At 45.5% G+C, this 18,343-nt stretch overlaps 1 protein-coding gene across 2 annotated transcripts in view; it reads left to right on the top strand.

Moving 5' to 3' along the window:
* The window catches only part of KDM4B (lysine demethylase 4B), a 170,716-nt gene that overhangs the window by 102,371 nt on the left and 50,002 nt on the right, over window positions 1-18,343 (top strand). For both annotated transcript variants that reach the window (XM_063290916.1, XM_063290917.1), the window contains exon 10: window positions 17,053-17,249. In XM_063290916.1, the coding sequence (XP_063146986.1) occupies window positions 17,053-17,249 (197 nt within the window). The remainder of the gene's footprint in view (window positions 1-17,052; window positions 17,250-18,343) is intronic.

Raw genomic sequence — 18,343 nt, 5'->3', positions numbered from 1 at the left:
GGGGCTACAGGATCATGGTTAGCCCTAAGTTTGTTTGTTTGTTGATTGATTTCTATAGCCGCCCATCTCAGCGAGTGACTCTGGGCGGCTTACAACAATAAAACTATAAAACAATTACAGTTGAAACGATTAAAATACAAAATAAATATACATGGCTGCCAAGCAAGCAATGCATGAATGCTAATACAGCCAAGAGGCGGGACCATCCACACGCTCGAGGCCCCAGGCCTGGGCACAAAGCCAGGTCCTCACGGCCTTACGAAAGGCCAGCAGGGTTGGGGACATCCTAATTTCTGGAGGGAGGGTGTCCCAGAGGGCAGGCGCTATGGCAGAGAAGGCCCGCCTTCTAGTTCCCGCCAGCCGACACTCCCTGGCTGACGGGACCCGCAGCATACCCAACCTACTAGATCGAATTGGATGGGCAGAAACAACTGGGAGAAGGCGGCCCCTTAGGTAACCCGGCCCCAAGCCATGAAGGGCTTTAAAGGTGACAGCCAGCACCTTGAACTGCACCCGGAAGCACACCGGCAACCAATGCAGCTCCCGTAGCAGTGGTGTTCCATGTGCCCAGTACCCGACACCATTTACTATCCCTGCAGCTGCATCCTGCACCAGTTGAAGCTTCCGAATGCTCTTCAAGGGCAGCCCCACGTAGAGTGCATTGCAGTAGTCCAGACGGGAGGTCGCGAGGGCATGAGTGACTGTGAGCAAAGCCTCTCGGTCTAGGAATGGGCGCAGCTGGTTCTCAGTTGCCATAGCAAAGGTGCCTTCAGTTAGGGGACTAATTAGTATGCATCCTGATTCTAATTACTGTAGGTCATAACATTTTAACATCTCAGTGGGGGGGGGGGAAATGTTTCCTGTTTCTTTGTGATCTTGAACCCTTCACTTCCCTATGGGCAGATGAACCTGAACCGCAGGGGGGGCTTTGGTGTCTGTGGTTTAAGAGAGAAGTCTGCCAGTTCGCGCTCTGCGGAAGAAAGCGGTAGAGCCCAGTGCCCATTTCTGAGCTGCTGTGGGACCCAGCGGTGGTGGTGGCCTGGCGGGATTTCTGAGGTGGCTTCTGCTGTTGACTAGGACAGCATTGAGTACAACGCATAGGGCGTTGTAGGAACATACACTTTGAAGAGGCGTTGTCCTTCTTTCCTCTCCAGCGAAGACTTTCCCTGCTGCTTTGAGACCCCAGCGGTCTTTCTTACTTCAGGACATTTCTGGCCTACCGACTTGGTGTCAGAGACCCCTGCTGAAACCTTCAGCAACTGGAATTTGTCCTTTTTCTGGGGCAAACCTGCTTCAGGAAAACCTTCTGTTGTTTTCTCATGGTGGCCTAGCAAGCTTTTACTTCGTTTTGCCTAGTAGAGAGGCTTTCAGGATATTTTTTTAGGAAAGAGATACATAAGTGTGTGTGCGCGCATGCATCCATGTATTATCAGAGAAGAGAGTCAGCTGACAGAACCCTCTCTGCGCGCATCTTTGCAGTGATAAATGAATGCATTAAACTGATGTCAGCACAGCCGAGAAGTGTGTTCTCCGGTTGCAGCCTCTGTTTAAATCACTTGCCCGCTTAGCCTGACCTCTTGTTCCTCAGCTCCTCTTTCCCTCCCCTCCAGGCTCTTGGTCCGCAGCAGAGGGCTTCCCCCCGTCTCCCTCTCTGCCCCCAGCTCTGCTAGCCACCTCGCTGAGGTTGCTTTATGGCCAGCTGCCTTGTCTGATGGAATTGGGGTGACCAAACTGAAGCAGGAGCGCTTGCAGGACAAGGGGGGAGAGGCTGTAACCAGGATTACAGGCAAACGGTGTTCCTGCGTTTGCTGTGCTGGGCTGTGAGAAGGGACTGGCTTGTTCAATTTTGGTTCGTTTTAGCGGAGACACCCTTGTGCCCCAGAAGGAGCACGGGGCGTCCCTGGCCACGCAGCGTTCTGCGTGCTCATCCGAAACCTGCCAGGATTACAAATAGCAGCGGTCCTTCCTTCTGGTACCAATTTTCGGTCAAAAATGTGTCTTCAAAGTACAGCGACTGTTAAAAAAAAACTTGTCTATGTTGTTTTAGAGGAGGAGCTATCTTTGCCAGGATAAACTTTTATCAGTCGGAGATGTCCTTTAGGGAGTTGATTTACACTGGAAGGATGAGCATTCTGCGTTCTTGTAGAAGAGCCACGTGTCAGGTGAGTCTTGGCTGTGCAGAGCCTGAACTCGGCGCTTGGCAAAAGACTCTCCGGCTGGAAGCTTTACTGTGATCTCAGATGAAACCCTCACTCAGGAGTCGGTTAGACTTGTACGGCGCAGAGAAGCTGGACCCTTTCTGGGTCTTGGCTCCGGAGTTTAAACTCTAGGCCAGGGTTCCCCGGAGTGATCGGTATCAACCCCAAAGGGTCAGTGGGACTATCCAAGGGGCCGATAAACGTCTGGGGCTCAGCAGGTGGTCGATAAATGATGGAAGGTCGATTGGGGTCAATTAGTCTTTTGGGGTCTCCATAGAGCTCCGCGCCAGTCCCTAGTCCTGAAGGGGAGGGGGCTGGCAGCAAGACCGTGTGACCCAGGCTGGGTGGTCATCTGCCAGAGAGAGTGGCCTTGAGTTGTCTCTGCTGTTACTGTTGTTGTTATTGTTTGCAGTACTATTAGTTGAAGTAGTATTTATTAAGTTACGTTCATGTAATAAATGTTTGGGAGTCATGAAGGGGCCGATGGGCTGAAGAGTTTGGGGAGCCCTGCTCTGGGCCCTTTTTGCCCCGTTTCCAGATTAACAGGCACTTAGCTGTTCCCTTGACAGCCTTAAAAGGCAGCCGATCTGTGCTGACATCGCAGTCCTCTCTAGCCCAGTCTCTGCCTTTGTACCATGAAAGGAAGTACAGGTAGTCCTCACTTAGCAACCACAACCGGGACAGGCAACCCCCTCGCTAAGCGCTGCGGAAAATCATGTGACTGTGACGGACTTATGACATCACTTCCCATTCGGTCGTTAAGTGAGTCACCGTGGTCTTTAAGCAAAACGTCATTTGACTGTGATGTGTGATTTTACTTCTGCATTCTCCATTGCCTCTGCTTCTCACAAGCTGTTTGGGAAGCATGCAAATGGTGCTCACATGACCACAGGATGCTATGATGGCCATAAATGTGTGCTGGTTGCAAAGTGCCCAAATGGCAACCACATGACCTGGGACACTGCAACAGTCATAAATGCGACGATAGGTTGCAAAGCTGTTTTTTTAAGCTGTTGTAACTTTGAATGGCCGCTAAATGAGGCAGTTGGTAAGCGAGGGCTACCTGTAGCTTACTCCTATAATTAAAAATACATTTTCCAAGCTGCTTTCTCAGTTTATCTTCATGGATTACAACACCTTTGTATATTTTCTCTTAGCATCCAAGTGATAATTGCTACCTTCTGTTGCAAAGTATATTTGCCTTTCTCCTTTTGGTATGCAGGCTTTGAAATAAAGCCCTTTCCAACAGGAAGGCATCAGGCCTTCAGTTCCCTGCTGGGCATGCTGGTTGTCTGGCCAGTGATGTTGTGTTAAAAAATACACACTGACAGATTTGTAGAAAGGATGTCTGATAGTTTTCCGTAGGGAACTTTAGGGCATCAATCTTGATGTGGCGTAACTTTCTTTTAGGGTAAAAAATGCCTGAATAGCTAATGGTTGTCATCAGCCCAATTTAAAGCAGTTGAGATTAATTAGCATCAGGATCAAGAATAACCCAGCTTTTCAGGATCTTTTTTTTTTTCCCCATTAGAACTACTGCTGTCTGTCCCCAATTGTTTTATAGCAGCTTAAGAACTCATAGTTCAGGCTGAAGAACGCTTAGGCCCCACTGTGTCCTGTGGAGCTTATTCCAGGTAAATGCATTTAAGATTGCAGGCGGTTACCACATAACAGTTAACATTTTAAGTCAGTCTATGTGTTTATCAGAAAGGAGTGGCAAATTTTTCCTAGACTGTATCTCTCAAGCGGGCTTACAAATGGCAAGTCAGACTGTGCTGCCGATGGCCAACTTTTTCGCGTGTCAGAATGCTTGTCAATCTTCAGTTAGGTGTATCTGTGTGTGTGTAGCAGAGCCTTTAGCTGCAAAGCATTTTCCAGTTCTCTGCAGTGGGCACGGTGCCATCTCAGATAGGAAAAAGGGCTAGATTTCCAAAACACTAGATCTTTTGATCCCCTGAGCAAATACCGTACTTGGTAGGGGTAATCTTCTTGGCTGCTGTGCGTTAGTGGGGTTGCCCTGCACAAGTTTGCTCCATTGTCATTGGGACGTCACAATCTGTACTTCCAATGGCCCTGAGGCTGGTGAACCACTATCTTTCTACCTTCCCGTAAGTAATCTTTCCTAGTAAATAGCTGGGTCTCCTACCAGGCTTGTAAATCTATGCACCAAAGGAGGAAATAGCTTCCTCCTGCAAGTCAGTGACTGAAGATCCGAGGAGAAATCATTCAATATAGTTTTATAAAGTGCTCTAGGAAGTAGACAGTTGTTTTATTTAATGCATATGTTGAAGCAGAGCTGTCAGATTAAGGAAGGGACAAGATATTTCTGAGTCCCCAAACACATGGCTTCATAGAAGGACTGTGACAGGAAAATGTTGCCTTTAGTTCCCAATTGGCACTGGAAATGAAAACTAGAATTGTTCTTAAATGGATTTATAGCGTGCTGGGATCCTGCTTGGAAATCATTCTTGTGGGGATGATTGGTTAGTCAGAATTTGTGTTACTTTTCTGGGCGCTGGCCTCTGGTATTTCTGTATTGTTTTAATTGTTTACCCTGCCCAGGGTCATAATGGTCAGGCAGCCCATAAATTTAATAAACAAACAAACAAATTCAAGCAACAGCTTGTCTCCTGGGGGCAAATCACAAGGTTCCTTTCTAACTTGGCTGTGAACCTCTTAGAACCGTCTCCTTTTCTACCGTATGATCCAGTGGGACTATTAAATCGTATGGAAATGAGTGATTTTCAGCTGGGGATCCCAAGGGATGCTGCTTTCTGCTTCTTAAAAGTCCTTGTTTCATTTGCAAGGGAATGCAGCCAACTGGGTAGCTTCTTGTTTTGCTTTGTGTTTCTGGGCTTTAGGATTGGTTGTTGGCAGTGGCAGGGCAAGAATGTAGCACAGTAAGTTCATCAGCACCTGGATTTTATTTTATTGTATATTTTTATCTTGGATTTATATTTATATGTTATGTACCATTTATGGTTTTATTGTATTTTAAATCTTTTACCTTTATTGTAAACCGCTCAGAGTCCCTCCTCTGGGGGGAGGTGGGCGGTGGCAAAATTTGACGAATAAATAAATAAATTTGTCTAATACTTAGTCAGCCATAGACATCTTTGGGGCTCCATGAATGCAGTAGGGCAACAAGTGCAACAGGTGTATGGGGTCACAGGTAGTCCTGACTTAACAACCATCCAGTTAGTGATGGTTCAAACTTACGACGGTGCTGAGAAAAACTGACTTACAACCGGTTCTCACACTTACAACCGTTGCAGCATCCCCGCAGTCACGTGATCACGATTGGGGCACTTGGCAACTGGTTCGCATTTATGACCATCGCATGGTCACGCGATCGCCATTTTTAACCTTCCCGGCCAGCTTCTGGCAAGCAAAACCAATAGGGACCTGCGTGATTTCCTTAACGACCTTGTGGCTCGCTTAACGCCCACAGTGATTCGCTTAACAACTGCCACAAAAACCAGTCATAAAATCAGGTCAGATTCGCTTAATGACTGCTTTGCTTAGCCACTGAAATTCTGGTCTAAATTGTCATTAAGTGAGGACTATCTGTATCTTCTGGTTCATTTAGTGGCTTTTGATAGTTTGTGGAAGTCAAAAACACATCGGGGGCACTGAGGTCTGAGTCCCCCCGGGCACTTTCCTCTGCAGTCTTGTGTATGTGATCACAGTCTTCTTAAAGCATGGACAGGACTTTAAGTTACCTACCCCTGCTTTTTGCTGCAGTTGGAGATAGCTGAATTATTTTCCTGAACCGCAAGATGGATATCAGCTTCTCCTGATTCGAAGCCAGTCAACCCCTTGCCAGTAGAAGAATGCTTAAAATTAAATGTGAGAGAGTTGATTTTAATTTAAATCTTTTATTTAAAGGTCTTTCACTGCTAGCAGTGCCACTGTGTCTCAGTTCTGGGTCTCTGCCTGCTGTGGACCTAGGCAGCTTTACCCAGAGATGCCTTCTGTCGTCCCCCTTTTGAAAGAAGCGTTCCCTTGCCTTTGGTGACATGAGGCAGTATTTCTTTATGTTGTGCTTTCTTGTTTTCTCAGATAAGTAAAATTTAGCTAAATATGAGTTGCTCCTTCAGCGTAAAAGTGAATTTCCATTTGCAGCTGTTCTGTTATTACCAGCAGGAACACAAAAGCCAAGTTTGGTAGAGCCAGATGAAGAGGTAAAGCCTATGTAAAGCGAGCAGTTTCACGCCACACTTGCTTTCCTCATCCATCAGTGTCCTACCCTTAAATACCAGCCCTTGGCATTCTAGGAGCAAGCGACGGGGTCTTTGGGGGACGTGTGCCCTGCAGCCACAGACGGAGGGAGCTCTGCCTAATTGCTTTGTTTATGGAGCAGTCTGTTGTTTCCAGTGGAGTTCCTAATGAACTGGCATGTTGTTGAGACACACCACAGTGGAGGTAATTATGCTGGAAATGGGATGGTCAAGGCTCATCTTCCTCACGCAAGGCATCAGCTACCTGCTGGCCAACACGTACAATGCACCTCCTCTTATAGTTGTGGGTGTGGGTTGTTAAAAATCATACTTTGACCCCCACGAATCTGTAATCTGCACAGGTTTAGTCTCTACCTCATATAAATGCATGATCTGAAAATGCACATTATATATAAAATGCCCATCTGTCATTGTGCCTTAGAGAGAGAGAGAGAGAGAAATGGAGCGCACGTTGGAAGAGGCCATATGTACCACATCGGAGTCTAGGAGATGAACTGTAGATCACAGTGATCTAGATTCCTGGTGGTTTTGTGGCTTCCATTCTCTCATCCCATTTGGTGAATACAGATACCCATACATGGCAACATACTGGCGTGTATATCCTGCTGTCTCCTCATCGCCGTCCCGTGGTCGAGAAGAGCAAGGTGTTCTCTGATCTGCTCGCTGGAAAGAGGGAAGTCCTTTGGAGAAAGGCTTGGCTTAAATCTCCGCGGGATAGCTAGATACCTCCCATGTCGCTCAGAAGGCAATCTGCATGCTTCCCGTCAGCGCGCGAAACAGTTGGGGTGTAGCACTCGACTAGGTGGAGTGTCTTTACTTCACCCGTGAACCTGTCAATAAGCCCACCTGTGCAAGAGAAGTGGCAGAGTGGCTGCCTCTTCCAAATTCATAGGCAACGGATGCATCCTGCTCAGTGATCTTTGTATTGTGCTGCTTTTTGGGACCAAGTGTAAAGAGTCTTAATAATAATAATAATAATACCAATTGCTTTATATATATTAATTGTTTTTTGGCTTTGTTATACACCACCCAAAGTCACTTGCTTGTGAGATGGGTGGCCCCATAAATTTGACAAACAAACAAACAATAAATAAAGATTCCAAATGCTGCTGAGCAGATATAAGCTCAACTTTTGGCTTATTGGGAAAAAGCGCATTCATCTTCTGTTCACGAAGTGCAGAACCGGACCTTGTTTTACATTTTTATCTTGTTTTATGATTTTTTTAAAAATAAAAATGAGGCATTTCCCTTAATTTCTCTCATTACGTGGCAGATTATTAGCAAGCATAAGGGATAGTTGAACGTATCCAGGGGACACAATACAATGTTGATGAGTACTGGTTGCCTTTCTCCTGCTGTTTCTAGAAGTCGGGAGTAGGAACGCCTTGGCTGCTTGTGGACTGATTTAATTTGTACCGTAGCTGAACTGAGAAAGACGGCTTTTGGGCACTTCAGAGGAAGGTTCCGAAGAAGAAAAAAGGGTGTCCTTTGGTCAAATTTATCTTAATGGTTTAGGCTCTACAGCTCAGCTTGCACTCTTCGCAAAACCTCTTTCTCTTTTCCCCTTTTTCTTTTCCCTTCTACTTACAGCAGGCTGGAATGATAGCAGCAATAATTTTGAGTTGCCATGAAAGCTTTGTTGTTGGAAATATTTTGAACTATTTCTCAAGGGTTTTGCTGAGCTTAAAATGGGAGATCAGCCACAGAGTCCATCAAGCGCTTGCCTGACCTTTGGGCAGTGAGAAAACGGGTGCTTACAGACCAGAAGTGTTTGCTTTAGGGCGAGGTCTGCTGAAGCACCGAAGGCAAGAGAGAGTTCAAGGGGAAAGATGGCAAAGGCCAGAAGGAATTCCTTATGGAACGGACACTCTGGTGGGGTTTGCCCAGTGGTGGCTCGGAGGCCTGGCCAACAGCCCTGGGCTAGGATGAGATACATGGTTTTAGCACTTGCCCAGTAACTTGCTGATCAAAGCCTCTAGGAATGTATTGTGCTACAGAGTTCCCGAGTGCCATGCAAACCCCCCGGGGCGAGGAGGTCAGGGGTCCTATTTCTTTCACGGCAAAGTGGCCTGATTGGTGCGTGTGGAGTTGCAGAGTAAGAAAGCAGCCTAGCTAAAAGCACAAGAGATGGGAGGAGGGAGCAAAGTAGCCACAAAGCATAACTTAACAATGTATTGATAGGGTTGGTGGACGATCACACCAAAAGACTAGTCAACGAGAGAGCAGTAGATGGATGATTTGCTTTCACCCCATTCACCCGTACCTTGTTGTGACATGGCTAAAAATAGAGAAAGTCCAGGGACGAAGGCATGGATTTGTTGTGGCGCTTGGTGTTTAAGGGAGAGTTTTGGGGGAAGTAGTTGAATTGGATGGGGATGGGGATGGGGATAGGATAGGATAGGATAGGATATATTCTAGAGGGGACGGACTCGTCCCTGGGGGAGCTGGGGGTGTTGACGACCGACAGGAAGCTCTGGTGTGGGCTGGTCCATGGGGTCACGAAGAGTCGGAAGCGACTAAATGAATAAACAACATGGAATAGAATAGAATAGAATAGAATAGAATAGAATAGAATAGAATAGAATAGAATAGAATAGAATAGAATAGAATAGAATAGAATAGAATACTTTATTGGCCAAGTAGGATTAGACATACAAGGAATTTGACTTTGGTGGAAAAGCTCTCAATATATTTACATAACATCAGAAAATAAACAATAGTAAAGCATTGATGTTATTTACGAAAACGAGACAATCAAGAAATTAAAAAAAATGGAAGGAAATAATGCTACGGCTATTAACTAACACACGCTCATGTTTAAAGGGAGAATTGAGGGACAATATACGGCATCTGTTGTCTAACGTATGTTCACGTTTAGCCGAGTAAGACCGGTCCCATCTTAGCAGTCATGTCTTGCCATATGCGATACCTTCATATAGGCACATGCTTTAAAAAGAAGAAATGATCTGCAAAACCCAGCTTGTCATCTCTTAGCTAATACCCAAACTAAGCTTAGCTGAAGGTGGTTTCCACTGGAATTAGTGGGATTGAATCTAAGTGATGCCTAAAGTTGTTCTACTGCCTTGAGGAGAGTTTATTTCATCTAATTTAGTCCGGATGCAACCTGTGATTTATAAGAAAAAAATAAAAATGCTTTTATAGGTTAAAAGTAGTAACTTTAAAATGTTTATAATTAGAGATGGACTGCTCCCAAGATATTAAGAATATCTTTCCACCAAGCGGAAGAATAAAAAAAATAAAAATGTACGTATAGATGCTATCAACATGACAGCAAAATAAAACTGAAGTGCCTTCACCTTAGAAACAATACATTGATTCCAGTATTACTAATCAGAAATAAAAAAATCCATGCTTTCACAAAAACAACTCAGGAAGTAAATAATGGCATAGTGTAAATAAGATGTCAGTATATTTAGATACTGTTTCTTTTGCATAACCTTTAAAACTTCTTTTCACTTCATCCTCAGAGCATAACGTAGTGATCAGAAACGAAAAAGAACAGCAAGCATTATTTATTAGCATATGTTTTGCTTCATATATTTTAAAATTCCAGAAAGTATTGTGTCTCAAGCTCATTTATGTTACTAAAACTGATGTGGGAACCATCCATAGCTGCTCATTTTGAACTATTACAGTGTCATGGATTTCAAAAAGTACGCGCCCCTGTTCACATAGATGCGCATCTAAGGTGTGCTTTGAGATAAACTCAGAAATTAAATTAACTCAACAGTATCAGTGCTTCAGTCTAGGTCTTAGGGAATGCTCATTGGAGCAGTCCTTCTGAAACTTGGCAAGAGGTGTGACAATTCATATAAATGAATGTTGGAAAGGAGGGACCCCCTTGCTTTTCTATCATGTGTTTGCAGTATTTTTTTTTCTTTCCCGGGAAAGTATTAAATCATACCCCCACATTGCTAAATGCTGCACCCCAGGAGGTCTTGTAATGACAGTTGTTTCTGGGCATATACTCCAGTTCATACTTGGAATGGGCATGTGCCCCCAAACACCTCCTTTGCTAAAACATCACAACAGAAATATCGATGCTGTGACAGTTTCATACCTAGGTGGGGGAGCGTTACTCTTTTGTAGCGTAGCGACAGAGCCCCTCACTGGGATGAGGTTTTTGTGAGATGAGGGGAGGTGTTAGATTTGCCAATGAAGTCCAGGTAGCCCTGTTAACAGCTGCTTTCTCTAATGACTGAAGGCTTAGGAAATAGAGGCTTGATTGGATTAAGACCAGGGAAAGTGTCTGATGCAGTGAAGGGGAAGAGAGCAGTCCCCTGGTCCCCTGATATCTGTCGGCAGGGCTCTGATTTGCAGCTGCACCAAGCTGCTGGCTGCTCTGGGAAGGGCCCCGCAGCCACACTGGGGAGAAGCTGGGCAGGGAGGAGAGGGGGGTCCCTGCTGAGCAAGAGGCCCGTGGGGCCTGGTGGCTGCTGTAATATCACCGCTGAGAGAGAAGAGGCCCCGCCGATGGAAACTCGGCATTGTTATTCATGCGTGTTGGTGCGAAAGCAGTAACAGCAAGTTAAAATTGACATCCAGACATAAATCATGATAGATTTGTGCGTGTGAGTGTCGTTGCGATTTGCCTGCTGTTGAGCACTGCAGAGGAGTCAAGGGAGAATCAGAGAGAGTGACTTCACAGCTTCCTAGGGAGATTGAGCAGTAGGGTTAAATCGGATTTGCATGGGCCTTTTTGAGGACCCCCACACACAAACACGCTATGTTGGGGGCCCCGTAGCGTTTAAATAGCAAAAGCAGTAGAACTATGTCTGCGGTAATTTGGTATTCCTGAAGATGTTAGTTTAATGGTTCGCTGACAGACACGTTGCTTAGAGAACATACTTTCCCATACTCTTCTCTGCATCAGGATAATATTTAGGAGCTTTGTGTGAGTTTATATTCACAAGTTATCCTACGTGGTATTTGTTACCTCCCGGATGAATTTGTGCTTACGCAGACCAGCATGCCAGAAAGCTCTTTAACTGAGATGCCCCTTAACTGCATAGAACCAAAACAACAAAACCACATTATTGTTATTTTTTCCCTACATGTTGGTAACTTTCTGAGGAGTGCTACTTTGCAATGCAGTTCTTTCTTTTCTCTAGAAAATAAAAGTTAGTAGATTAGTAACATCACTCTTCCTTGCGTTTCACCTTTCAAGTCTCTTCATTGAGGCCAGTGGCCCTTTGTTCTTTCAAAAGTGCTCCAAATGCAGGGAAAAAATGGCTTCCACGGGTGACCGTTGGGGTGTCTTGGAAACAATCATTATATCAATTGGTGTGCTCACTATCAAAATTTTATTCCACAGGTTTGTTGCAATTATTTGCCCCACCTCCAGTCCTCTCTCTGAAAACAGGCTCCGAGAGCATCAGCCATGGATTTCAACTACGTATAAAGCACTAAAACTGATTAATTCAAGTTTTCATCCAGCTTTGAAGCCTTCTAAATGGAAGTCTATGACAGTGAAGCCCCTGCAGTGCCCTGTGCCTGGCTGCAACCTTGATAGATTCCTTGAGGTTAAAATGGAGAGTGCAGTGTGAATCCCAGCAAATCTTTGCCACATGATGAGGAAAGGAACAGGGTCTTCAGATCAATAGAGTAGAGCTCCTAGTGATCCCCAGGGATCAAGTTCAGACCAATTCCATGCTTGCTGACCTGCAGGATAGAGCGTGGGTGCTCAGAACTTTCAAGTCTGCTTATCATGCTCAGCAGTGCATCACATATATATGTGGGATCTCAAATGTAAATCAGTTTGAGTGGGGCAATGCCAGTATTGCTTCTGGGATACCTCCCATCTTGTGGCTGTTTCTTTTTTATGAGGAGAGGAACCCCCTTTTTACATGTTTCCACCTTTGCTTCTGACCAAATACATCAAAGTGGCCCCAGATGCTCTGTTTTATGGAGCACCTTTGTTTAGTGAAGTGCATGTCCCACAAACTTCATCTCAGGAGAAAGAGTGGATTTCCATGCCAACTTCGCGACATTTCGCCGAACGGCGTGGAAAATCTGCCTCAGATTGTTGTGTCTTCATCCCAAGATATTGGAAGCTTCCTAAATGCTCTCAGTGCATGATCTTACAGGGTTAAATGGTCACCCTCCTGTCACTGTAGCCTTGCTGAACATTTTGTCCATGGGATAGTAGCCACATCTATTAGGCCAGTGATCTTTGCACTCTACAGGTGGGCCTATCTCACCTGATCTGGCATCAAACCTGATATTTAATTGGTTCTTCTAAATGTGTACACATTCCATATGGCTACAGGTAATGTGTTACCTGTTGTCTTTCCTAATTGTGCTAGCCAGCTGGATCCTTCTCTAGTAAAGGTAAAGGTTTCCCTTGACATTAAGTCCAGTCGTGTCCGACTCTAGGGGGCGGTGCTCATCTCCGTTTCAAAGCCGAAGAGCCGGCGTTTGTCCGTAGACACTTCCTCTGCGGTCATGTGGCCGGCATGACTAAACGGAACACCGTTACCTGCCCGCCGAAGCAGTCCCTATTAATAGACTCACATTTGCATGCTTTCGAACTGCTAGGTTGGCAGGAGCTGGGGCTAGCAACGGGCGCTCACCCCGTCACGTGGATTCGAACCGCCGACCTTCCGATCGGCAAGCGCAGCAGCTCAGCGGTTTAACCCGCAGCACCACCGCGCGATCCTTCTCTACATGGAACCAAATCTTTTCCCCCATCCAATAACTACATTCTGGTTGGCAACGTGGCCTTTCTGTCTCCTTTCAAGGCTTTATGCACTCGATATAACTTCTCTGGCTTACCAGTAGATGATGTCAGAGGCCATTCCACAGTCCCTGCTGCTTCTGAAGTATGCCATTTTATGCAATTTGCAGGGTTGTAGCGAGGTCCAATTTGTCTACCTTTGCAAAGCACGACCTATTGAATGTCTGGGCTGCAGTGGATGCCTCCTTATGTAGAGGAGTGTGATTTTTTGTCATCTCATAAGTTGTCTACTCTCTGTCTTAATGTGTAGAGATCACACAGAATAACAGGAGACTGCTTTGGAATAACTAGGGGTTATTTCAGTTGTCTTCTGTTGCTTTACACAACCATAATGCCTTCCTCTCTCTCTAGTTCTCTCGTTATTTTACTTGCTGTTGGCCAGTGTGATGAGAGAGGAACTGTAAAGGTGGGAGGGGGTGTGACACTCTTTACATTATTAGTAGGTGGGTCCCAGGCAATTCAACTAAGCCAAACAATGTTCTGGAATGAAGATCTGCCCAGGCACAAAGACTGCGGTGTAAATGCACAAATGAGCTCTGGAATAACTCCAGTTACAAGTGAGCAACCAGCTGTGCTCGGTGCTGTTTTAAGATTGTCAGATGAGGCCCTTCTGCATCTGTAGTTTTACGGGGAGGTACACCAGGAGCGCAGCAGGCTCTTCTGTGATGGAGCCTGAACTCTGAATTGCTCCCCCGAGAGTGGTCCCTTCCATCCAGGGGAGGGTCAGTTGGCACAGATCCTGTGCATTTTTTGGCATTGCTCTAGGCATTTTAATTGATGGTGTGACTTTAGCTGGCTGAATTGTTTTCATTTAATCATCTCACAATTTATTTGCTTGGAATACTTAATTTCTGTTACCTTTTATCCATCAGCTATGAAGTGAAACTTGTCACTTAAGCTTTTACTGCATAAATATGTTCGTCTTTCAGGCGCCAACATAACTTTTTTTTTGGTCTTCCCCCAAAAACCTGGCTCAGCTCTTTTCTTGGTGGAACGGGTTAGGTTTCCTACAGAAGTAACATTTTTGAACATTTGGAAGCCAGAAACAAAGCCACGCCTGCCCATTTTTTCTCTTTAGGACATAAAGCAAATGATGTATAATTATCTTTAAAAGTTGGGGAGGAGATTATTTTCCCCCAACTTGCATATTAATAAGATATAATTTATGTAGAACTGTGCCATTACATTAATGTAATGAAAATAGTTTGATTCAGTTGTATTTGACAGAAAAAATGGGATGAACAATTTGAAGTTACATACGCAGGGCAAAAAACTACAGCAAGTGGATGAGTTTGCGTGCCTTGGTAGAACATTTACTAAAGATGGGGAAACGGACAGAGAAGTCCTGAGACGCAGAAGTGCTGGTAGAACGCCAGCGATGGGGCTTGTCGCCTTTTGCACGGAGCGGCTGTTTGTCAAAAGCAGCAGAATGGCTGTACAGGGGAGTGTGTTTCTGCCTGCTGTGTTATATGGAAGTGGGGGTTGAATATGTCAGGGGAAGCCTAAAAGAAAGTTGAATGCAGTGGAAATTGGGAACTTGAGAAGTGCGTATGGTAAATCATGACGACTTGATTTAGGGTCAAGACTCAAGGACTGCTGAATGAATGTGGACTGAATACAAAAGGGAATGACCAGTACAGAATAATCATGTTGAGGTGGTTTAGTCATATAGAGAGAACGAATGAGAATAAAACCATGAACCAGAAATACTGCATGGTGTGTGAGAGAATGCCTCACAGGAAAGGAGAGACCAAGATAACCGTAGTTGGATAGAATTGATGAGAGTGGAGAAGTTTAAAAGGAAAAAAGGGCAGTTATGCCAGCTGTAGGGAATATCTGCTGCTAGGCTGTGCCCACCCCCCTGCAGATGTGCCAGCCATAACTGACCCCTGGGCTGAAATACTGTTGGTCTGTAGCAATTTCTGCTCAGTCTGATGGCTTCTGGAAGGGTTGTGCCTGTGACTGCTAAAAGTCCAGGCCACTGGGCCGGCCCGGGGAATTCTGAGTCATAACCCCAGGGCATCTGCAGAATGCCGAGTGAGGGAAGGCTGTTTTCTCATTTGCAAGGCTGTTCTCATGGGCTCTGTCCTCTCTGTGACCTGCAGGGGGCATCCTTGCCCACTTCAGTTCTTTGCTGGTGACTTCTGTTATGATCCATGTTAATTGGCAACTGGTGTCTTGGGGGTGGGATGTGTCTTCTGTGTTATGCACTTGATCTCAGTTCTGCTACACAGAGAGGGAAGGCATCTGATGTGGAAATACCTTGATTCTTCCAAGTTCAAGCCTCACTCTCCCTCCCCCCCTCCCTCCCTCCCCTCCCTTGCCACCCCCACCTTCCAGAAACAAACTAAGGTACCTTTTTTAATTACTTAAGGGAAAAAAAAGTCAGAAAGCCGCTCAGTACAAATCCCTTAAGCCACTATTGATGGAGGTACTGGGGAGATTTTCAGCCCAGCCAGGAATCTGAAACACGGGCACCATCTGTGGTTCTGTGTCTCTCTGGCCAAATTACATTCTCAGAACTTTCTTTCCTCTGCAATTTTTCATTAAGCAAATTGGGTTTGCTGGAAATTGCTGGGCCATAAATATTTCCCTCCCTCCTTGGCTCAGGCTGGTTATTACTGCTCTCCAGTTCAATGCTTGTTTTTCACTGCATGGCAGAAAGTAGTTCCCTCACCTCTTCTCTGAAATGGGGAAAACCGGGAGGGGAGCAGTCCTTAAACAAAACAACCTGAGCCAGAAGGAACCTGGAAAGAGAGGAAAGAGAGCTCAGGCTTGTCCTTGTGGATTGATTATTTGCTATCAAGTTGGTGTTGACTCTTAGCGACCATATAGTTAGGTTTTCCCCAGGATGATCTGCCCCTTGGTCCTTCAGCTCTTCCAACAGTGCCCCCATTGCCACTGTGACTGCATCTCTCCCCCTTGCTGCTGGCCGTCCTCCTCTTCTTTTTCCTTCCACCTTTCCCAGCGTTGTGGACTCCTCCAGAGCATTAGGTCTTCGCATAATGTGTCCAGATTCGGATAATTGGAGCCTGGCCATTTATGCCTTGAGTGAGAACTCTGGATTGCTTTGCTCAGTGATCCATTTGATCATTTTCTTGGCTGTCCATGATATTCTTAGGAGTCTTCTCCAACATCGAAGTTCAAAAGCATCAGTACTATTTCTATCCTGCTTCTTCAAAGTTCGTAAAATATGAACGTAAAATATGTTTGTATTTTAAGCACAGAAAGAGAACCAAGATGGCCATCTGCTTAGCTTGGCTAGTTACTGTTAAATCTGTGTGTGATGGGATGAATTTGTTATCTCTGTTATCACTTGTGCCTCTTTGTTATCTCTGTTCTGCAGCCCCAAACTACAGCCTATACTCGCTCTGTCTAGGACAGTCTCCACCTCCTCCTGTCTTGAGGGTTCCTTCTCTCCACTCTTCCGCATTCCTTGTCATTTTTTAATTGCAACACCCAGGGCTCTTCTGCACCCCCACATCCTTCCTTCATCTCTCTGCTCTTGACTTATTTGCGCTTGACTTAATAGCTTCTCACCTACTGAAATCTTCTTTTTTTAGCCTTTTACTACCATTATGCTTTTCTGTCCTTCAAGCTCTGCTCCTCTACTGCTTCCCTCTTGTTTTACAGTCTTCACACAACTTTTTCTGGAGTGACACCCTGGCAAGATTTGCTTATCTCAATCTATGTTTCATTTTCTGCTCAGGAAATGCTTAATAATATTCTATAGCTAATGTTCGGGGCTATGATATGAAACATGAAATTTATCTTATTTATCAATCCCCTGCTCGATCAGCCAGGCTTACTAACTTGTGATATTAAAACAATGGCTTTCTTGAATTTGTTTTTTCAGTGCACGTGCCGGAAAGATACCGTGAAGATCTCAATGGATGTTTTTGTACGGGTGCTACAACCTGAGCGGTACGACTTATGGAAACAAGGAAAAGACACCACTGTCTTGGATCACATGAAACCTACAGCTTTAACCTCTCCAGAGTTGGAAGCCTGGAATCAGACGAAAGATGCCTTGAAAGCAAAGATGCTACGCAGGTAAGAAACTTACTTGTGCCTCCTTTCTGACTCTTGGCTGGAACATGCAAAGCAACGCAAAAACTGCCTCACTGAGGATGCAGCAGCTTTGCAGATGTGATGCCTGAGCAGCTGGAGAAAAGGATGATCATTTCTTGTTTGGTAGGAAGAATAAAGGGGGGAATATCCCCCCATAATTTCCACTTCTCTTCCATAAAAATGTTTTATGGAGGCGAAAGGAGTAGAAAATGAAGTTTTGTCTGGTGAAGGTATACAAATAATGTCATAAGGCGAAATGTGGCCTCCTGAGTGATCTTTCCAGGAATACCTGTCTCTATTTTGAGCATGCTAAAGGCTTCCGTATCATTCCCTGAGATGGATTTCTGTATTTCAACCAAAGTAGCTTAATTGTACCGTGGAAAACATAGGAGGGCCTTTGCACAACTGCAAGCTCTGTGCCAGTTGTGCCTATTCCTGGACCAACATGCCCTTCGCACAGTCACCCACACCCTAGTCACCTCCTGTTTGGACTAGCGTAATGCACTCTACATGGGGCTGCCCTTGAAGAGTATCCAGAAGTTTCAGTTGGTTTGAAATGCAGCTGCCCGCATAGTTTTTTACAAGCTTAGATTTGCACAAGTGTCACCTCTTTTGCGGGAGCTGCACTGGTTGCCAGTTTGCTTCGGGTCCAATTCAAGGTGTTGGTTGTCACCTGTAAAGCCCTACATGGCTTGGGGCCGGGTTATTTGCAGGACCGCCTTTCCCCAGTTACATCAGCCGGCCCACCAGAGTGGGGAGGCAGGATATGTCGTGGGTCCCTTCTGTGAGAGAGGTTCACCTAGTGGGACCACGAAAAAGGGCCTTCTCCATGGTGGCTCCCTCCCTGCGGAATGTCATTCCTCCGGAGATTAGATTGGCCCCCACCTTGATACTTTTCTGAAAGGCCCTGAAGACGTGGTTCTGTCAGCAGGCCTGGGGACCCCAGACTGAGCCAATCAAGTGGTTGATTTGATGGTGTTGTAGCTGCTGGGGGCGGGGGGTTGACAGGTTTTTATATTGTCGCTTTTAATGTTGTGACTGCCCAGAGTCACTGTGTGTGAGCTGGGCAGCCATAT

Source organism: Candoia aspera, chromosome 1 (assembly GCF_035149785.1).
Source record: "Candoia aspera isolate rCanAsp1 chromosome 1, rCanAsp1.hap2, whole genome shotgun sequence".
Taxonomy (NCBI): domain Eukaryota; kingdom Metazoa; phylum Chordata; class Lepidosauria; order Squamata; family Boidae; genus Candoia; species Candoia aspera.
The sequence above is the reverse complement of the archived record's forward strand: the minus strand, read 5'-3'. Positions and strand labels throughout refer to the sequence as shown.